The sequence below is a fragment of the Acanthopagrus latus genome, chromosome 23 (assembly GCF_904848185.1).
Source record: "Acanthopagrus latus isolate v.2019 chromosome 23, fAcaLat1.1, whole genome shotgun sequence".
Classification (NCBI taxonomy): domain Eukaryota; kingdom Metazoa; phylum Chordata; class Actinopteri; order Spariformes; family Sparidae; genus Acanthopagrus; species Acanthopagrus latus.
The window spans coordinates 5636708-5660128 of NC_051061.1; the positions used below are offsets into that span (position 1 = coordinate 5636708).

A 23421-nucleotide genomic window follows, 5' to 3' on the forward strand; every position below is an offset into this window, starting at 1 on the left:
AAGGCACTGATCTTTGTCTATATGTGGGTGAGTCGCGTCTGCAATGAAAATGTCTGTCTGTCAAGCTTTTTTCATTAGGGTGATGGCGGGCTAGTGTTTCAGATTACAAACACGGCGACTTTTTAGTGCAGCCCATCTCACTGTGAGAGACCCCAACGTCTCATTTCTGAAGCAGTCGGACAGTGTGACCATTGTTTTAATAATTTCCCCTAATTAGTTTGTCATGATTTGCAGGATTAGCTAACTGGTGCTTTGGAGTTTACAGGCCCAGTAATGGCTCTTTTTATTATGTATGTAATGTAATTTCAATTAGTGAATTATGACGCACACTGAGGCTTATGCCTTTTTCTTAGTGCGGTGAATTAACTACTATTCATCCCCTCTCAGAGGATTTTTGCCAAGCTTAGAGAGAGGAATCCACTGCCAATCTGTTTGGTTTTAAGCTATTGGGACTTTTTGTTTTTTTTTAATTGCCTCTCTTAGGAAAGAAAATCAGTTAGATATACCTGGGACGATGATGTGTTACTCTTGGAAATTCAAACCTCTTGCAGTTTGTAGTGCAGAGCATCAGGCTCAGAGTCTCTTCAGCATGGCTGCGTCCCAGACAGCAGGATACATACCTCTCAGCCAGTGCACGCTTCCTCCATTAGAGCATCACCAGAATATCACCTCTTCCTCTGCTCCTTTTCTCTTTTTAAGTGTTTTAGAGCAGTGCAGGGCACATCTATGTTTTAGTGGAGCCTGAGTGTGATTTGTATGCATGGCGTGCATTTGCCCTCACTGTTTCCTGGCGAGAATAAGACATCCGTAGGGCAGCCATTCTGCTCTGCCAAGAGGGAGAGATCCACTAAGAGCCAGTGTCAGCTGGGTTTGCTTGAATAGAGCTTTATTCAGCTCCCCCACCAAGTCTGTCAGGTGCCCTCCTATAAGGAAAACACATTTGAACAGTTCATCTATGGCTTATTTTCCCAGGGTAGGATGGTGTGTGAAGGTCGTAAAAGTTCGACACACATAAGCTCAGGGAGATTAAGTGTTTGTTACAGAACCGATGAAAAAGAGATAAGAATTAGGAAGAAGATGGAAGATGGGCCGGTTCATGACACAAAGAGGGAATTTGGAACTTGAAATGAATCAATTAATTTTCTTGATTTAATCTTAATGAAATCTGTGTGTGTGTTTTTTCTTTATGTTAGATTTAAGTGTCCCAGAGCGCTCAGTATACCTTTATGTGTACATTATTGCTGGGTTGTGATTCACACAAGTCTATTATCAATTGATGTTGCTGCAGGGTGCTTCCTGCACTATTACTGCAGCAGTGGTGAATCATATGTTATCTTTTGAAGTGGAAACCAAGTATTTGAAACCAAGTAGTCACAAGCGGGGGCGTCTTAATCATATACTGCTTTTATTTCCTGTCCCAACTTTTCTTTTATTTCCCCTTTTGAGCTAAATGCATTTTTCAAACTAGTTTTGAGATAAAATTTACAAGCTTCCATATACATATACATATACATATACATATACATATACATATATATGGCCCCCAGCAGGAGGAAGAACAGGTCAGGGAACTGCTGGAATGTTTTAGATCCATGGTTCCCAACCTTTTCTTTTTCTTCCACTTCATAAGGTTATGTTACTCATGTGTTTGATTAAATATGATTGTGTGATTGGTTAAATTATTTTAAAGTGGAGGTTCTTTAACACTAATGAATATACAAAATTGGACATTGTTACAATATTTTTTCAGGCAGTGTAACTGTCAGTGTTAAGTTGGTTTGGTCAAGTTTGCATTTGTACTAGTTGAGTAGAAGGTAGACATGTCAACCATTTATCCATAGGTTTAAGCAAACTGCTGTACTTCAACAGTTGCTCTGTTCCTTTAACTATATATCAGTTACTCAGTTTCAAGTTATATGCTTGTGGCTGTAGACATCAGCATCCTATGAAGGACCTCTGTCTGAGATTAAGAAAGAGAGAGAGAGAGATCAACAGACTATATCAGAACTGCAGAGTATGTATCATTTAAAGAAGAGCAAAACATGCATATACAAAATAACTTAGTCTACACCCACTGGTGCTCAAAGAGGTTGATAGAAGGCATCTATTCAAGATTCACTTAATTATCGTGTATTTACTGAAAGTCTTATCCAGGAAATCCAGTGCAGATTACCTCTAAACACTGGACAAAAGATTTAATTGAGTTGCAGACAAAATCATTTCCAGCATTCAGTCCACTAACTTCAGTGGGCTCTCTGACTCATTGTTCAGACAATGAACTAACTGGAATAAGTGATATTAAGTGGGATTCATTGAATGAAGTGCACTCATGAATAAAGGGGACTCAATGGAAAAGAAATGATTTTTTGATTTTTTGATCTGTCACCTGTGCATTTAGAGCAGAGGAAGAGAGGCGTCGCTTAGGAAAGCTCCCTTATTCCTCTCTGCTCGGGATCCCGTAATGGCATCATCATCATCACACAAGCATTAGTAACAGTGGTGAGAGTGATGCAACAAGATGGAAACCGCTTCTGCTGGTTCTCGTTCATAGCTCTAACCATCCCAGGGGGCTATTTCTACTACTTAGTCCACCCCCTACCCACACCAACCTTTTGTCTCTCTCATTCTCACCAGTTACATCACTCGTCTTTTCCGTTCTCACAATCAGATCAAGGGGGTCCTGTGTGGAACACTGTGTTCATTTTGACTGTGTTGTTCACTTGTGTAACAAGATTAAGCCATCTCCATTCCTGCCAGACTTAATCAGGAGGACTTGGAGATTAATTTGAAAGTCTGTGTCAAGTCAGCAGCAGTCAGTAGGTTTTTCAAGACTAACGCAACTATGTGCTTTCTTTTCCTCAGGTCTTCGCTGACATGCCCCCACTGTCTGAAACAAAGCAACACTTTTGACCCTTTCCTCTGCATCTCGCTCCCCATTCCTCTACGTCAAACCAGGTGAGTCCTGTTGTTCTTGGTACAGACTAATGTCCATCATCTGAAATCAGTGTTCTTCATCAAGTGGACAATTACCTACAGATGCAAACAAATTATTGAATCTATTTTAGACAGATGTACCTGTGCAGAGTTTGCAAAGTAACTTTAACAAACAATAATATGTGTAGTTTCACTGTCTATTAGATAATGATGTCATGCTGTTAAACTTAAAGGAACTGCTTGACATTTTATTCCTGTTCTTTCTGGGAGTAAGATGACAGGGTTGATTTATCTGACTGTAAAATTGCAAGCGATCAGAGGGTGTGCTTAGTTAGCTTAGCTTAGCACAAAGACTGGAAACGGGCTAACAGCTAGCCTGGGTCGGAAGTTAATGGTTAAGATAGTTCAACATACAGTATGTCTTACTGTCACATGTGTAATTTTTACATTTCTGTTTTTGTACCATTAGTTTAGTAGGCTACAAAGATCAGCAGACTGGAAACAGACAAATAGCTAGCTTGGCTTTGAATTTACAGCACCCTGCCCCAAAAATAGTCTGACAAGTAACCCTGTAAAACTGCAAATTGACATTTTTACACTTGTGAACAAATCAAACAAATATCATGTTAAGCAGAGACTTTTAGAGGTGTTGGTGGTCATGCTTTTTTACTTTTGAATGTAGTCATATTCCTGTGTTAACAGTCTTAATGCTAAGATAAGCTAGCAAGCTACTGGATGTAGGTTCATATCTACTGTACAAAAAGGAGAGCAGTATATGTCAGTATCATCTAACCCTCTGCACACTGGAAAAAATACCGAACTACTTCTTTAAACTTGGGGCACTGATAAAATAGGAAAGCAGCCTGGACAACACCCAGCTTTGTTCATGCACTACATACAGCAGAAACACAAGTAATTGTGTTCCTGGAGGGCTGGTATCAAAAAGGAAAAGCTGTTGGAAAACCCTCTCAGCATCAAGGAACAATGTCTTATTCAACTTTACATCACAACAACCAGTCTCCATTTCAGGTCAACATTGCCTGTTCAGGAAATCCTGATGTTTTCAAGGAGGAACACCCCATTCACTGTGTGTGTTTTTTAGACAGGACCTTTCTTACTTTAATTATATGGTAAAGTCTCTCTTAAACATACACACACACACATCCAGACGCAAACTCGTGTTTGGAAGATTAAACATTAGCTTTTACTTTTAACTACTCACAACATGCTCACAGTGCATGTTTCTGGTCTTTACTGTGGTCCTGCTCATGTTGTGGAAACTAAATCCTTTGTTTTGCCTCCCACAACTTGTGCCCTCTCCTGTCCTGTTTTGGAGGCAGGCTGTTAGTTGAAATGGTAGACCTCCTGCTCAGATACAATGTCCTTGCAAACCTCCTCCACCTATACCATACACAACTGCTTGTGTAATTGAAAGATCATTGCCTAAAATTAGCATCTGTTTTGAGGTTTCTGTTCCTTTTGTGGAGTGAAGTTGATTTCTCAGGCATTTCCCAACCTGAGTGTGACCTCTCAGACTATAAATACACGTGACTGACTCTAACCAGAACATGATTTTAACATTAAACCATAAACCAATTTAAACAATTTATATTGTTGAAACCGGTGGATGAACTGGCTACACCCTAAAGAGGTTACACTCACGTTACAGGAATTATGCGCTTCTAGGGTAGAGTTAGATAAGAAGATCGATACCACTCATATCTGTTGTTTTAGAATAACTCTACAGCCTGCAGCTGGTCAGCTTATCTTAGCATAAAGACTGGAAACAGGAGGTGATTTTGCCCGAACAAAATTCCAAAACACTTCTAACACTCTCTCATTATCAGCTTTGTTCTTCCATGAAGTTATTGCTGCCAGCCAACAAATAGTCTGGCCCACAATCCATCATAAAAATAATGACAATTTGTTGATTTTACACGTTGTTACGTTGGAGAGAGCCAAATTAGCTGTTTCCCCTTGTTTCGTTTTTCTGTGTCTTTCATGTGAAGTTAACCTGCTCCGGGCTGCAGCCACATATTAAATATACAGATATGAGAGTGATCATGAGTAGTTCATCTTATTCTTGACTGAAAAATAAATACAATGTCTAACCTTAATCTTAATTCAAGCATTTGGCAGAGCTTTTTGTTGTAAATGTAGCTTGTACTCAGTGAAGAGCTTGTGTGTTAACCTCAACTCCTTGTGTGATTGACACACAAAGGTATGTGTTCACTGTTTTAAGGTTTGCCAGGCTTTTTTTCTTGCTAGTTATTTCCTTCCTTTTAGCTTTTAGTCTTTTAAATAGTTCATACAAGTTCAGCCAACATCCCCTCTAATTTAGGAAATTGTTTTTAAAAGCTTCGTTCTGGCAGTGTGCCAAACTGAGTTTATTTCGTTACCATCCTTTCTTTTAACTGCGCAGCAGATAGGGTGAGAGGAAACACTTATGAGAGGATAAACAGAGGAGAAAACAGATGGGTCGTCTTTTTAAAGCATTTTTCAATGCATTTCTCTATGTGCAGAGTTCAGCTCACTCCCAGCCAAGTCATGTCTATAAGCCATAAACACATACTGTTTGTTACCAGACCAACAGTTTCTGTGCCCAGCAGTCCAAACACTGGACTCTGTCCCATGGCGATCATGTACTCTTTGCATGTTGGAGGATTTTGTTCCTTTACACCATATGTAAAGCTTGCTCTACCAATATTCCTACCCAGTTGTTTCTTATTTCATAAGTTTGGGGGGGTTCATACCACACTGGTATGAAAAATGCAGTTAGCATAAACATGGGATCCCCCCTTGAGCCTTGGCTTGATTAGTGTTGCCAATTACTTTACTCTCTTTACTCTGGTCTTTTGAAGTTTCCTGTTTCCCACCCAAATCTGTGGAACAGTTTATTAAATAGTTTTTCACACATACAGGTTTAATACTAATTGTGCTTATCTAGAACTAGTGGAAATATGTAAATAACTTGTGTTAAATCTTTAAACTAGCTTCCAGTTAGTTACAAACTTCAAAGACCTACTGCAGGTTTATAAATCATTTAATGGCTCAGGGCCAGAATTTATGCTATGCTTTACGAATATAAACCCATTTGGTATCTTAAATCAGAGGTTCCCAACCCCAGGGCTGTGGACCTGTTCCAGGCCTCTGAGCATTTAATACTGGACTATGAGGAAAGATTTGGCAAAATGAAGCTGAATAATAGTTGTTTAACTTAACAGGGGCTATTTGTATAATTATTACCTTAAACTTGATGTTGTATGTGGTGGAATTTTGCACAACATACTGACTGTTCATCAAAATAAAGGTAATCTGTATGCAATGTTGTATGTAATCAGACTATCACCACCTTTAAGCATTCAGCTGTACCACATGAATAATGTGTGAAGCCACTCCTTTGCTGAGGGGTCTGTCCATGTTTGTTTGTTTGTTTGTTTTAATCTTGCCGGTAACCACAATTAAATAAAGCAAATGTTAAGTGTACAATATGTACATTGTGTTGCTGGGTGTCTCTTTGTCAAAACAAAACAAGAGACACAAGGTGTAGCTAGGCAGAGTAGCATAGCCGGCTATCTCTGTAGGAGAGAGTCGGGTGCAAAGCCAGACCTCCTGGAGGAATAAGCACCCACAGTGGAATCTGCTCTCATCTAGCCATCCGCCATCTACTGACAGCAGGAGGGCTCAGAGATTGTTTTAAACTTAAAGTGGATTTATCTTCACTCCCATTTATCAACCTGACTACAGCAGCTGTCGGCAGAGGTGTTTATGTGACTGCTGGGTCATGCTGGAGGGGTAATGTTGCCTTACTTCATGAACATAATGTTACAGAAGGGAGAGGCAAGTGCTGACTTCATTGAGAGTTGACCTGAATTTAAAAACACAGACACACAAATCTCAGTGTGTCGTTGCTCACTTGCTCACAGCTAACTCAAAGTAAGGTGATCTGGCGGTTTGGGAGGAATACACACTGGCTGGACGTGAATAACATCAAACAACCACCAGAGAGAGAGATCAAGCTTGTACATGAAGTACTGCTAGATACCCTGTAACTTTATCTTCCAGAACAATAATACTTGGTGATTCTCATCCATGACCAGCTGGTCAGAAGGTCCTCATTAGATTTAGTAATTCAAAAAACAGCAATATCCTTGAATGCAGAGAGGAGGTCATTCTGAGTTTGTGCCACAGGCTGTGAGCAGTCACCTGTCCTGCTGCTGGATGTCCTCTGTATTCATCTGTGATTAAACCTGTGTGCTCTGCCGAATGACTTTGGTCAACTTTTTTTTTAATCGCAGATGTTAAAGGTTAGAGGTTTCTTTATTCATTGTGATTTAACCTTTATTTTAATCTGACAGAGGAAATGTTGTACTGCAAGTGCACAAGGGCAAATTTGATTCTTAATTTTGCTGTTTTATTTCTTCATTTTCTTTATTATTACAGGAGAGAAGTTAGTTTCCTTTTTTTTTTTAAGGTTACTTTCATGTTTACGGTCTTGTGCTTCTTTTTGCTGCTATAACTCTTAAGTATCCCTGTGAGGGGGTCAATAAACTTTATCACTCTATTATTTTTATTATATTGAGGTGCCAAAAAATGAAATCTATTCCTCCATACAGTATAATATCTTTTGGCCATAACTTTGTATGCCACCAGCTACAGCCTCAAGGCCATACACTCCCTCAGGTACCTGATAGGGTTTCTTCCCATCTCCTCAGTGTGCTGTTACTCAAAGAAGCCATTATGTCCCAGCACCCTGCTCATGTCAGCGCTGCCTCTGGAGAGGTCAGAGCCAAGAGCTCCTCGTTTTTAAAAATGCAATAGAGATTCCATTATTTGGCACACATAAAACTAAGTCCTAATGATCTATTATTAATGTTAAAATGTATTGATTTATTCATGAAAGTCTTCTTTTGTCCCTTCCTGGCCGTAGAGTAGGCTGCAGTTGGAAATGGCACAGAAATCAAAATAGAACCTGCTCTATTTCCCACCGTCCCTGATTGTGTGTCTTCATCTATGACAGGCCGCTGTGTGTGATTCTGGTGTTCAGCACCAAAGGACAGAGGTACCTGCGGGTCGGGATGACTGTGCCTCTGTTTGGCTCTGTGGCTTGCCTGAGGAGGATGGTGGCTGATGAGGGGAAACTTTCCCCAGACCAGGTAACTTAAAGCATGTGTGGACCCACATTCAGTTATGCTGGTCATGAGTATAATTATTGTAATCTGTGGGTCTTACTGGGGACCTTTCCTAGCCTGCCTTTAGCTTAAATGTATTTTTTTGTGTAATTGGTTAAAATATATCAGAATTACTATTTGGAACATTTTAGGAAATCTTTATAATTGATGCCATCAGTGGCCGGGTGAAGCACTCCATAGATGAGATAGAGCATCATCCTGTCAAACAGTGACGTGACGTGTATGAGATGAAACCACTGAAATGATGACTAAATGCACGAAAATAAATTACAATCAAATTTATAATACAGTCTGCTGAATGTATAATTGATGCTATTACTGTGATTCTCCTATGTTTTGGCTCCATGCTACTAACTAGCTTGCTGTTTGCAAATTAGTACTTACTAGGTTAAAGCTTAATAACTGTAGCGTATCTTAGGTTATAGTTAACTAGTAGGCCATCTCTACCTTGAATCACTCTTTGCTATTCAAAAGTATTTGTTAATTATACATCTGTGGTCTTATAATTACATAATTTGTAGACCATCCACACCAAGAATCAGAACTAAAACAAAAGCTATGAATATATTGTTGTCTTACAAAAAAAAAATCTCTAGTTAGTGTGGATGAGCATCATGACGTTATATTTAACTTAACTGTGATTGTGGTCTGTGAGGAGAGCCCTTAACTGTTTGCCATGATTAACATTGTCAGAATACACAAGTTAGTATCATGTCACATTATCATTAGCCTGTGAAGTAATTTGGCATGCTAGCCGGCTAAAAAAATTCATTTACCAGCAATAAAGTTTATAAGGTTCACCAGTAGTGGTAACCTAGTGACAATGAGAAGATCTGAATTGTTCCATAACAGGAACTGATAGAATGGTTTATATATGGCAAGATCTCCAATTTACCAGCAGTCTCAGCCCTGAGAGAGAGGGTGAGTTAGCTGATGTTATCAAAACAGTTTTCTGCTATATTAGCTAGCTAGCAGTTCGTCTATGTTAGCAAGCAAGATAATGTTAGCATACAGATAAAACCAAAACGTAACTTTATATATTTCACTGTTAGCTTTGACTTTGACAGTGTGTTCTGCTGGACACTGGTCGTTTGTTGAAACAAGGGGACTCTGAGCTAAAGTTAGCTAGTGTGGACACTGTTGGCAATGTAGGGGAGTGGAGGAGAAGCAAGGCACTCAGAAGTGGCCTTTTTATCAGCTTTATTGATAGAACAGCTGAAGATATGATAAACAGGATGAGAGAAGGGGAGGAGTGGCATGTGGCAAATAAGGCCAGGCCAGGACTCAACCCCAGGGCCCCCGCAGCGAGGACAAAGCCTCTGCACATGGGATGCCCGCTCTACCAACTGAGCTAAACAGCACCCCGCTTCTCAAGCCCTTTACATATAAATCGGTCCATTGGCCATTATAGGTAACAGAGAAACTAGGGAAGGTCTCACTTGTTAAGTTACATCACAATCCATTCACAAGTTGGCAATACAAAGCGATAAAAGGCAGTAAATTCCTTCACATTCTTACATACTGCACGTGTAAACTGGATCTGAGATTAAGGGGAATAATGGTGGAAAGTTTACAGTTTAATCCAGTGGGTTCAAAATTCATTCTCACAGCATTCTAAGATTAATAATGGCACTGTTATAAATAAACTAATGTGTGTTTGTATTTGTTTGTTTCCAGGTGATCCTCACTGAGGTTTATTCTACGGGCTTCCAGCGCTCCTTCTTTGATGAGGATGATCTAACCAGCATAGCTGAGAATGATGTCATCTATGCCTTCCAGGCTCCGCCCCTCTATATCAGAGGAGGCTCTGCACGGATCTCAGGTAGGTATTAAAGTATAACACACTATTTTTAGATCCAACTCAACACACTTTGAGTTGTCTTTGAGTGTTACTGCTTTGTGGTACTACGTAATATTGTAATGATAATAGGGTCTCCACTTTAATGTGGATATACACACAGATATGTAAGCAAACAAGCAAATTTGATTAATGTATTTGCTTAATTAAACCTTCAGGGAATGCACCTGCCCGGGAGCCCTTGGAGAGCACATTAAGAAGTATATAACTTCACATAAAGCTCTGTGAATTACATCTCTCCCTCGACAGATTTCTCTTGTGCTATCAGATTTATGTCTTCATTTCATCTGTTTTTCAGAAAGTGATCTAGTGTTCTGCTCTGTTGTCCTCTCTCACAGGACTGCAAGTGTAGTCCCAGCACTGTTTCACCACTGCTGTTGTACCTTGAAAAATGTGACTTTTAGCGATTCAATTTATGTTGCTTAATGGCCGCACAGAGCAGTGCTACCTAAAAGGAGGCCCCCCTGACAGTCTGGCTGGTCTGCATGCTGGCACAGTCTAAACCCCCTGGGTCCTCACTGGCTCAGCCTGCAGGCGTTGATATGGAAACTCAACACTTTTCTGTGCTTTGCAGATCGTCCTGCCTCTCGCACTGATACGTTTGCCCCATAAGAATACATTGAAGATATTTTCATCTTTAAAGGAACACCAACATCTTTAGGAAATGTGTTGATGGAACAATAATAATGCACTATGAGGTCAAATATATGCAAAACTTAAGCTTAAACATCAATTCAATGTATTTGACACCTCAACTCCATCTGTATTATATATTCTCCACATGTAACCCTTTCAGGCAAATTTGAGGGAACCTGGAATCCAAAGTGATGGAAGACCAAAAAGGCAGCATTAGCTTCTTTTGATATTAAAACAGTATTTTACATTTTCCCAATTGATAAATATCCAGCCAGGATCTCTTAATTATTAATGTATGTAAATGAAATATTGAGTCACTTTATTTATTTATATTTTATTTCAAATACTGTCCTTATATATTTTCTGCCTCAGCGTTTGTGGTTAATCAAAGCTATGAGATCAAAATAACCTCTAAGTAAACAGTACCATTAGATATCATATTAATGTTTAAATTGCATCTTTATTACAAAGTGATCTGTAATGCTTTCAGGCTGTCTGGCACCATTAAAATATGATCTTTATGCCCCTTCTGCAATTACTAAATCTAAACGGTCTGATCCCAGAGAGACCCTTAATCAATTATCCATTAATGCTTGAACGAAAGTAAAAAATCTGAGTCGTGTGGGCTAAATATGAGATAGAATAACAAACTTTCACCAGGGGTCTCATTAAAACTAAACCTGGCAATATAAGACTCCACATGTTAAGCGCGGAGTCTGGAGACAGCAGCTTCCTGATTGCTTGACGAATGCAGAGTGAACACATCTGAGGGGAGCCCTTTTCTTATTATGTTTCACTAGTTTCCTTGTTATTTCTAACACACATGATTGAGTTTGAGTGGCATTCAGCAAATTTCAAGGTTACTCACACACTGTTCGCCAGCGTGAGCCCGTCGGTGAAGAGCTGTTCACTGTCTGCTGTGAATGAAAAGATGAAATACTCTTGGATCACGCCAAAGGCAAACCAATGATGAGGTGACCTTCTCACACTGTGTCCTCACCTCCCTGCTGTACTTAAAATTAATCTCTTACATCATATTCTCCCCACTGCATCTGTAACACCTCCCCTCTACACACTAAAGTCATCACTTCTCTCTCTCTGTCTGTCTTAGACAGGTTGCAAACAGAAATGACGACTGGGCTCTGATGCAGCGTGCAGTCCTCAAAGTAACTAGAGTTATCAAGTAAATGTAGTGGAGTGAGAAATATAATACACGTGTGAACGTACAAAGTAACACAAAACAGAAATACTCAAGTCAAGCACATGTACAGTATGTGAGTAAATGTACCTAGTTACATTCCAGTGCTGGCTTTAGGTGATAAACGGACTACCCTTCACTTCACTCCCATCAAACTGCAGAGACATTTTTAATATTTCTCTCACATCCCATCATATCTCCTTTGTGAACTGAGGACAGTTGAGACAAAATGTTGTTTGTGTTCAAGGTACAGCATTTTCATGTCCCTACCGTCTAGTAATCAAGTAATCAAGGTTTAATAAAAAAATGAATCATGCATAAAATTGAAACAAAGTGTTGTTAACAAGTTTTATGTGGGAGAAAGTCCTTACTGCTTGGTATTTGACGGTGCAGAAATGAATAAGCACAATATCACTGTGGGAAGCAGTTGTGCCAAGGATGGGACTTGAACATGGGCTCACCTGCCAAATAATATTTGGAAGCGGATAATTGGCTTCCAGAGTCAAGTATCCATTTCACATTCTTTTATCTCCGTTACAAACAGAGAACAGGTTCTCCCTCCTCTTTATTCATCGCCCAGTTTCCGTCAAATGAGATCATCCCTCATGATGTAGTTTGAATTTTGCTTATTTTTTATGGACTGTTTATTATCTAATTTTACGCGTGATAACCAACAGAGACAACCATGAGGTCAGCTCTGCACATTCCTGCCTGGAGGAGCTTCATCTGTGGCCCATTTCTCTGTTTCCACCTGAAAAGGCGTCAGTGGTGGCTGCTTCTGTACAGCTGTACAGCTTCCTGTCTGCTGCAACCACCCAACACCCAACCTGACAATACAGCTACTGCCTGCGTTTGTGTGTCCCGTATACCACTTAAAGGATAAGTTCACCCAAAAATGTGTTAATCACTAATTATCTAATCAGCCCCATGCCCATGGAAAGTCAGGTGAAGTTTCACAGTCCACAAAACAATTCTGGAGCTTCGCAGCAAAACAGCATTGCAGCATTCACCTAAACAACTGAAATAGAAGGGGACTTTTCTTAAATGTTGAAAAACAACTGGGAAAAAGACACAAAATGGCTTCACACAGTTTCTCTGGTGTAATCCAAGTCTCCAGAGGCCCAGTGATCCCAAATTGGTTTGAAAAGATGTTATTTTCACCTCAATGCGTGGATGAGTTCATGTACCTGCTTCAGACAGGATGCATGCTGATGCTTTTATCTAAGCAGCAACAGTGAAGATTTCTGCTTTGTGTAAATATTATTTTTTCAAATCAAAACAAGTCCCCATCTTCTTCTTCGGTTTAGTAGCTGTTTCTGTGCAGGGTGTTTGGACTGCAAAACCTCACCTGACTTTCCAACAGCATAGGGGTGAGTAAATAATGATTGAATTTTGGGTGAGCTGACCCTTAAAATCTCAGCCAAAGAGCCACGCTAGCACTATTGCTCTAGATATGACACTTTAGGGTGTGGCTCAGGGGTCGAGCCATGGTCTTGTTATTGGAAGGTCATTGGTTCGATTCCCCTGATCTGCATGTCAGAGTGTTGTTGGGCAGAACCCAAAACTTGATGTGCTGGTCAGCACCCTGCATGGCAGCCACCGCCATCAGTGTATGAATTATTGTTCAAGTTGCTTTGGACAAAAGCATCTGCTAAATGCCCTAAATGTAAATGACAATGTTGGTTGGTCAGTTCACCACTTTGATTCACAAGTACCATGAAATTTGAGTTACACATTCAAGCTGGATAAATAACAATAACTTTAGTGATCTTCTGAGTTTTACATGCATGCGACAGTGAGCTTTACATTTTTGGTTTTCAGTGAAACATCTCAACAATTGGATGCAGTATAAAACTAAACCCAGAATGAATGGTAATAACTTTTTTATTGTATCGGATTGTAACGGATTATCAAGTCACAATTAACATTTTTCTAGTACCTACCCATTGGCTTGAGTTGTACTTTGTGTTTAGTGCTAATTAGCTAATGTTAGCATGCTTAATATGAAATAAGTCAAAATGATATCTTCTAAACATGATGGCAGTCTGTGCTTAGCATTAAGCACCACTGTGACAGGCTCACAGTCCCTCTGGACTAATGACTGATAGTCTTGTTTGTCAGGCAATTTAGATTAAATCAGATATCTGGCAGTATTATCAGTACGATTTATCATCATCGGGCCACCACATGTTGCCAATTTGTGCATGAAACATAGTTAGAAGTAAGATAAATCCATCTGACCCACAGGGGCTGCACTGCTCTGCTCAAACAGGAAAACAATGTAATAATGACAATTTATTAATTGAGGACACAAGATTAAACATGAATGATATTAGTTTACACAATCACACGTTGGAAACCTAATAATGAACTAGGGATCGCTTATTATGGAGCTAGCATTCATAAAAGCGTGGACAAATCACATCATCTCACTCATCACTTCTTTGTATCATGTTTTCAGTCCATATATTTTTAAGTTTTGTCAGCAAATTATATATTGTCATATTTCATAAACAAGTCTGCATTAGAAATTCAGAAGAACCTTCAGTCAGACAATGTGTATTTGTCCGACCACCTTTATTTCGTTCAGAGACCTTGAGTATTACTGTGCAGACAGCTAATGGGATTGTGGGGGTTGTCCTGAAGCTGTGGGGAGAGATGATCCCCGTAGGTGCAGAGGTGTTTAATTATAGGCTTTCACATAGTCTATGTTTAGTCTGGCTCATCCCGTTTGTCTGTTTGACAATGAAAGAAGCCTGAGAGTGCAGAGGAATGATGAGTTCACAGGCTCCTGCGGTTTCTTAGAGTTAGTAAAACTCTTTCTGGATGATAAGAGATTAAGATCGACAGGTATGTCGGCTAAACAAAGTTAACTTTTGGTGTGGTCTGCGTTTGGTGTGTTACCCATTTTGCATGGTTCATTTTTTCTGTGGAGCTATGGGACTTGTCCAACTGTGTCTCATACTTGCGCCATTATTCATCTTGTAAACAAGGTAAAACAAATACATAAATAAGGAGGGAGGTAATGGGAGCCTTGGAAAAGTGTCTAAAACAGAGGAGCTTTTGACACTGAGCCATAAAAAATGATGTAATGAGCGATGAGAGGTGGGTCTCCTCCAAAGCATCCCTGTATAAATCTTAGCGGGACAGGCTGGGAGGTGACCTTTGTATTATACTGCTGTTTCATGAACATGTTTCACTGGGCATTTAAAGGGGGATTTTTTTCCCCCATTAATCATTCCCCCGGCTGTCAAAGGTCAGCGCTCATGTAAATTGCAGCAAGTATTATCACATGCTTGATTAGAGCAACATTAATAAATGAAAAGCTGTGCATACTCATCTTTACTCTCATTCTCAGGGTCAAGACACTGCAATCAGAGGTTTCAATGTTAAAGCGCTGGTGGCTTAAATGTAGACTTTGATTGGTTTTGAAGGGGTCTCGCCCTTCATACAGTGCACAGCTTAACATCCTCATACCCCGATTATTTCTGGAGGAGGGATGTGCCAGAGCAGGGGCTTGTTACTTTTGCAAGGATCTCAGTAACAGGAAGCTCAGCAGTGGCATTTGCTTTGTCAGTGATGAATCATGTGTCAGGTGTGAACAGCAGTGTTTAATGAAACGTTTGGGAAGGCAAAGCCACCGTGGTCAATCAATAGCAGTGTCTGCAATTCTAATTTACCATGTGATTTATCACCACAAACTTCTGAGGGGCTGACCCCAGAGGTTTGTCAGCTGACATCACTTTTCGCGAGGGAATCATATAATCTCGGCTTTTCGCGCAGTCAGTCACACTCCACTGAGAGATGGGCGAGGGGAACGGGAGAGAAGTGGAGCTGCTTGGCACCCCACCAGGACAGGATGTGAAGCAGAAGCTGCATCAGATAATACCCCCTGCTGAGGGTGCAGGCAGCCATTGGTCCATCTGTTCTCCCCTCTGAATCACGGCTCCCAAATAGAAAGCTGCTGTCTCGCCACTTTATATATTTCAGTTCTCCTCCTCACACCTTGTGAGCGAGGTGCTAAGCTTAATGATCAAGTTTTCCATACATGAAATAAGTCTTCCTTTCAGGGAGAGAATGTCACATATCTTGTACATCATGCTGTTAGTTTATAGTGTGAAATGTTTGGAAGTGTCAGCCTGTCTTTGAAGGTAAGCTGCTCACCAGAAGAATGTGAAATTGGTACACTTTCAGCATCAGCAGGATATTCATGAACCTGATTGAATTTCCAGATTACAAAAAAAAACTTCTATCACCTCACCCTGCTCTCTCCTTCTCCTGTGACTAATTTCAGCATCGCTCTTCACTTTGTTCTTGCACCCCCACTCTGACTCTCTGTCTGTTTTCTCCCTCTTCTGGCAGGTTACCATCACAGCCTCCCATCATCGCCATACTCCACTGGTCCTGAGGGTCAGAGGTTACCTTCATCAGGGACGTTGTCGTCAGAGTTCCTCAATCAGGGCGTCCCTGTGAAGATCCTGCTGTTGGTGTGCAACGCCGCAGGGGCCGGCCAGCATGTCGTTAGGTACAGTAATGACATCATCTGACCATTTCAGAGAATATTTCTAAGCAAATAATATCATAGCAGCTGATTCTCTGTATGCTGAAGTGGTGTCCATGGGGCTCTAATGACATTCAGTGTCCTAACAGTGTTGTGTGTGGTGTCTGTTTACCTTTTATACTGAAACAAAATTTTAAAAAAGGAATAAAGGATTCAGTCATTCATTACATTGTAAGTAGAGATTAAACTGTGTAACTTATCTTGAACATAAGCTTTAAACGTTAGCATGTCCCGCCATCCAGATTATTAGCTGTAGTATCCTAGCTGTCATTGCTAAGCCAAGAGGCATGACAATAGCTTACTGGAGGATGTATTTGCAAAATACCTGTTAAGGACTGGAAAATCCACCCTGTGGTAGCAAAGATGCTACTATATCAGTGTTTAAGCTAAAATTAGCAGCCCCTATCTTGCTCTTGATGTGGTTTTGAAATAACACTCAAAGAACTCCAACCAAACTACCAGTTAATAGCTTTATGTCGCTCCCTCTGCATTACATGAATAATGCTTTTCCTCTATCAGCTGGTGCCAGTTCTTTTTTCTGGGCTTTAAGGCAGGAATAATGTCCACGCCAGTATGTGTTGCAGACATTTTAAGGTACGCAGTATCAGTTTCAGGAGTTAAGACCTTCTGGAGTGTGTCACCTGAAAATCAAAAGCTTGAGCTGCTGTCTTCTTTACTTAACCATCTCTAACCATTTTACTATAAACTACACACATGAACTACAATCGCTAGAGGGCAGCTCAAAGTCAAGAGTTTCCAACAACAAATATGGCACCAGTGGATGAAATATTCCTTTTTATAAAGAGGCAAAAGCAGAGGGAACATAGGTGGCTGTGGTCTGTAAGGCCATTAAAATACTTCTACTTGACTACTTCACTAATATTACCAATGACAAGAATTGACACCAAATATAATTTGCAGTACTTTAAGATGTCTGCCACTTTTCAAAAGACTTCATCATGTTCAATGGTCATCTTTCGAGAACTACTGGCTACACTGCCCCTCCCGATGTCCAGTGGTACTGCTCAGTTTCTCTCATTTCTGTAAGTTTTCAGAAAAGATATACGGACAAAATCCACAAAGACCATGGACAGAGGGCTTTGTCTGTATGGTACTTCATCCATGTGTGTATTACTGTGGTCATGGAAACACTCTGATTAGCACAGTATCCCTTTGAGGACTGTCTTTTGTTTCCTACACATGTGCATTAGAGCGCACCTTGAGTGTGTTTACTTGGAACACACATGTGGGTCAGGTGTAGTCACTTACATTCATGTACTTGTGTGAACTGTGTTTATCTCCCTTTTACATGTTCCTGAATGATTTTACATTAATCCGGTGGAGACAGGGATTTCAACCAACTGACAGTTTTACCATAAGCATCAGCTTACATAAGCTTGCTACATCTGATACAGTCTGCAAGCGACGGCGTCAAATCAGCTGACAATTCAACGAATGTCTGTTAAAAATTAGAACTCTGCTTTTGTTTATCTTCATGTGAAATCAAAAACCCACTGGCCACATTTGCTCAGGGAGAATGGAAAGTTTCTCAAGTGGAGCAACAGTAACTTTAAGAGGGGTCATAGCAATGAAAAATGTCAGTTCTTAGCTTAGTCAGTCTTTGAGGTTTTTGTTAGTTTCAGTGCTTCTCCTCAGATTAACGTGCTGGAAAATAATTCACATTATATGTTGCCTTGCTCTTCTGGAGTACATCAAGGTCATGTTAGCTCCCTGTTAATGGAAGGACTCACATCTCACTGTGGGATGAGTTTCAAAATCAATTGACTGAGGAATCCGACATCTGGCACGATATAGAGATCAGACATTCGTCTCCCTGACAGAGTCCAGAGAGATCAATATAGGTGAGCTCGCCAGCACGGCTGTGGGAAAGTCCAATCCCATCCATGTCTCAGTTTCTCCTTCAAACGCCTCACCGTCGTTGATCAAACCACCCGCATCTCTCACTCTCATCAGATGACAGCTAGAGGACTTATCTGCGCCAAGTAGATGACATTGGAGTCACATACTTGTTTCTCGCTCTGGCTGCCTGAAGAATCACATCACAGGTGCATTTCTGAAAATCAATCATGTGTGAGAACTCTGGGCCACCATGGTCTGTTAAGACTGTGAAGCCGATAGATAGCAATAGATAAAACTTGGCATTTTACGCGTGATGACCAAATGTTGAAAGTGAACCATTTTTATTTGATTACACTTTACTTCATATTACATCTTGATGTCATTTTTGGGGAGTTGGGGTCGTAGAAGTAGTACAGATTCGACTTCTAAACGTGTTCGCTGCATTCTGTATTCATTTGTATCTTGGTTAAACAGTCGCCAGTGGAATTAGGCCTCAACACTAATTTAATTTTGTACACTAAGTCCATTTGTCACAAACGGAACCATACAGCAAAAGAATGGAATTGTTTTTTGTCTTGTTCCACAGCAGTTTCCAACAGACTCGAGCCATTTTCCCTCTCATTTTGTTGTGTGTATTGTCTCTTCCCATGTCGTGGTCGCTGCAGCCACCACAGAATGTTAATGGTTTCCATCCTGGACAGTAATCCAATCTAATTTATTTAGAGAGTCTTGTGGTATTTAATTATGATGTAATGGGAAAATTGTGTCACTGAGGATGAGTTTGATTTCTATGGTACCATTTTGTTTTAATGTCTTTAAGGATCTAAAAACATGTGAAACAGTTAAAAGGAAGTATCTACAGTTTTGTTGCTCCATTTTCTTTGACCCTTTATGCACACACATGCTCACATGGCATTTCAATAATAAATCTCAAGCATACAATAGAGGGCTGCCTTCAATTAAATGTGTATTTTCATTAATGTGTCGTGTTGTCTCTGTTCAGAGGGATGCTTGTCCCCGTCCTCATCAGCTATATTCACTCCTTATTATCGCTCTGTCCTTTCGTAGATGTCTGTAATGAGAATTCATGCTGATAATGTTAATAAATGATTATTTACATTACAGTAGGATAAGGAGACATGTGAGCTGGTCGGGGATGGCTTGTGAGCATTCACTTTTCAACATTTTTTGTTCCTGTTCAAGGTTTGGACCGCCATTCCTAATGAGGGAGGACCGGTCTATTTCCTGGGACCAGCTGCAGCAGAGCATCCTCAGCAAGCTTTATTACCTAATGATCAATGGAGCTCAGGCACAGGTACAGGTTCTTCCCTTGCCCCCACACATTGAGTCAGACACACACTCAAAAAAAATCACAAATTACAATTTGCCTTGGCAGGATTTATAATCTTTAGAGGAGAAGAGACACCTGCTGTCAGTTCGGCCGAGGTGAACCCCAAAAACCCTTTTTAACAGGGAAAAAAATCACAGTATACAAGTTATGGTGACAGCATTTCTGATAACATGTAGATGATAAAATATGTGTAGGTGGAATGGGCCAAGTGGTACTTGAACTGTATTCTCCCTATCCACAATGAAACCTGGAGGAGGGCAGGCACACAGCGCAAGAATCGGGAAATAAAACTAGAAATGCACCGATTGGAATGTTCTTAGACAGGGTTAGGCTTTTTTTTAAGTCTGACATGTCGATTCCAACTCTCTGAAAAGGATTTATGCAGTGTATACCAGTATATCCAGGAGGTTTCCTGTGGAAGGTAAAATGGAAGGAGTCTGTCTGTGAGCTGCAGATGACACGAGCAGAACGGAAATTCTGAGCCTCCATGTCGTTAGCCAAGTAACCTTCCTCTCTTCACTTATTTTTGGACTCCATGTGGACTGATCACACAGTCAGCAGAGGAGAGAAGGTGAAGGAGTAAGGTGTTGGAAAGTTGAAGATCAGATTTATTCACATCAGATTTATGAGAAACACAACTCAAATTTGTGTCTGTATTCAACTGCATCAACACTTAATTTGCAGCCCGAATTTCGACTGTAAATTCAGCTACTGTCAGTGACAGGGAGAAAGAATGTATTATTTTTTTTTACATATTTACCCTTTTTAATTTACTGCAACCACAACCAGAAAACCCTTGGACTAACACTGCAGTACAGCCCTGTGTAAATCAGTAGAAATGGCTCCGTGGTGCTTGTAAAACTTGTGTTTGATAGCTGTGTTGCGTGGGCGGCCTTGTTTTGAACACCGGCTGGAGACGGAGAGGGGACGTGGTTCCCTCCTGCCGTGCCGGCTGGTGCACCTGTTCCTAGACAGGTTTATTGGCTCGGGACAGAGGAAAGCGTGCCCACACAAGGACACTGTGTGGTGCAGGTGGGAGAGGTTAAAGCACCAGCTGGAGGCAGACAGGAAGTGGTGTCCTCTCGCTGCACCTACTGGCCAGAGTCAGGCTGACAGGTCTGGGACACTCGCTCACTGGTACACAGAGAGATACTTACAGTTTAAGAGACACATAGTGGCCATCCTCTCCTCACATCCAATGTTTCAACCGTAAAGCCTTGTTTCACAGACTCCAGGCTGGGGATGTTAATGAGTTCTTGAATGAACACGGGATGGAAACTGGCAATGAAATATGACTTTAACTTGGTGAATCAAATCAAAGGCACCGACAGAGCCCAGGCAGTCAGCTCAGTTTTGAGTTTGAGGAGGTTGGTTTGGTATCGGCCAATTTATCAGCTTGCTGCTTTTTTTCTGCTCCAAACTATCATTACACTATCTGCCATTAGAAATCCACCACTGGCTGACCACAAAAAATGTAGCCCACCAGCAAAATGCAATAATAATACAGTGCTGGGAGGTTATTACAGGCATTATTACAGCTCTGCAAATGAAAGTGCGTTTGTTAGTTGTGATGCTGAACAGTCTTTTTTTAAGCCCAAAGTTTGCTGGCTAACCCGTCAATTGTTATTCATTGTTATACAGTGGTGAATACTACTGTATGTTTTCAATAGGGATTATTATATCAACGCACAAAATGCTGCATTTGACAGGGTTTCTCATCCAATACGTTAATAGACTGCCAACTTGAATTATACAATTACAGATTGAATCTTTTAGTATTGTTATATCTGTAGGTAGCTACCAGATTTTGTTCTCATAATTTACATCATAGTATATTTGCATATATATTGCTCTGATCCGTTATAGGGCAGGAATTGTATGCAAGTGTGACTTGATTTTGTCAGAAGGCGAGTTGTTTGCAGATCAGTCTTCATGCACGGCAAAAAAAAAGCATGGTTGGCTTGTTTACCTGCAAAACATGACACATAATGATAGACACAGCATATCTTGCATAGATGTACCCCTAATGCCTGTTACTGTTGAGTCAGTTATTTACTTCACTCAAGCTAAAGTGCTAACTTTCCTGGTGTTTGTGCTTGCTCACTCACTTGAACTGTATGTGTTTAAGTATGTGATTGTGTGCAGTAGCATTTTGTTAATTACGTAGCTAAACAGATTACCAATCAGTGTCTGTTTCTTTGTGGAGACAGCTGACGCACAACTGCATTAAAGAGCCATAGAGAGCTTTGGTTGTGCAAGAAAACTGTTCCCCAGCGTGCTGCATGTTATTACTCAGTGTTCTTTGAGAAGTGCCAGGAGAAAGAGGAAGAGAGGAGTCAGGTGCAACATTTTCAGTAACTCTGCTGGAGCTCTGTGGCCTCCTTTGTGCCCCATGCTGTCAGCCATTTAATTAAAACCAGGCGTGTACAGTATAATCAGTTTGTTGGAGCCTGCCTCTGCCAAGAACGAAGCGATGCTCAGCGCAGATGTTTGCTCTGAATCTTTCATCTCAACAGAATCTGTAGATTTCCAGCATCAGTGAAGTACGATCACAAGTGGCTTTTTTCCGCTTCTGTCTTACTTTAGCTTAGACAAAGACATGATTTAAAAAGAAAAAAGCACGGCCTCTCCAACAGCCATTTTTCTTGCTTCTGTCATCGCTTGACATCTTCATTTTAGCAGTAGCCGACCTGAATGCTCACTGGAGCACACCTTGCAATATATGATGCTGCAGTACAGTGATGTCTGGCCTCTCATCGACAGTACTCATATAAACAGTCAGACTAGCACTCTAGCACATTCACACCTTCTCCTGTTAGACCTCTGGTGTAAATGAAGAGGATGTTGTTTTTATTTAAGGTGAACTGTTTGGATTTGATGTGAAATTTAGTTGGAGCATTTTGGTGAATTTAAATCCCCCCCCCACACACACAACACTCAGACAACAAGTGAGACAGTGTCTTCTTTGTGGATTGTAATTGAAGGTCTTTTGCCTTGTCAGGCACAAACAATGCTACAAGCATTCCTCACCTTCACACTAGAGTCACTGTACACAAAAAGTGATTAACCTTGGTCCAAAGCCCGGCCAAGGTTTTTCTCACGGGGAAACTTTAAACGGTAGAGTTTCCGCCGTCTGTAGGGCCCACGCGCTCATACGCTTCTCTGACAGGATGCTGAGATGACTTTTCACAGGTTTTCTCCTTCTCTTCTCAACAGTCACGCTGACAGCGGTGACACTGCTCAGAGCCTGACCAGATCTCCGATGCTCATTTGTTCATTTTTCTGCTCATATATGAGTCATAGTTACTCTCACATGATCCTCTCCATCTGCCTCTACTGGTTGGAAAATAAAAGTATGCGTACGCACAGACATTCATACATATACGCAGCATGATAGGAATTTTGCCTGAACCTTGCCAATGGTGGCAGATTTAGTCATTGAAATCATTAGTAATAAGTCATCTATTAACAGCAGTAAAAAAAAAAAAAGCTTGCCATTTCTAACTGGCAACTGTCAGCATAGTTGTCAGAGAAGATCAGAAAAACATCATATTTTATCAGCTGTAGTTAGTTAGCCAGCTAGGTAAGCTAATGTTAGCCTCATGATTTTGTTGTAAATACTTGTCACCAGCTGACCTGAATGTTTCCAGTGTTGAGAAATCTGAAAAAAAGCAAAATGACATCACAGTAAAAACTGACTCTAAAACTACATAAACCAAGTAAGAGGTGAGCACCATTACCAGATGATGATCCATGGAGAGGAAGTGGAAGTAAACAGCGTTGTTTTTGTTCTACAATGTTAAGCTAGTGTTATGAGGGGAAAATGCAGGT

At 40.6% G+C, this 23421-nt stretch overlaps 1 protein-coding gene across 1 annotated transcript in view; it reads left to right on the forward strand.

Annotated features, from left to right (window-relative positions):
- usp43b (ubiquitin specific peptidase 43b) overlaps positions 1-23421 on the forward strand; it is a 65956-nt gene that overhangs the window by 29485 nt on the left and 13050 nt on the right. The window contains exons 4-8 of the mRNA XM_037088750.1: positions 2863-2955; positions 7955-8090; positions 9804-9948; positions 16181-16343; positions 19443-19554. Coding sequence (XP_036944645.1) covers positions 2863-2955; positions 7955-8090; positions 9804-9948; positions 16181-16343; positions 19443-19554 — 649 coding nt within the window. The remainder of the gene's footprint in view (positions 1-2862; positions 2956-7954; positions 8091-9803; positions 9949-16180; positions 16344-19442; positions 19555-23421) is intronic.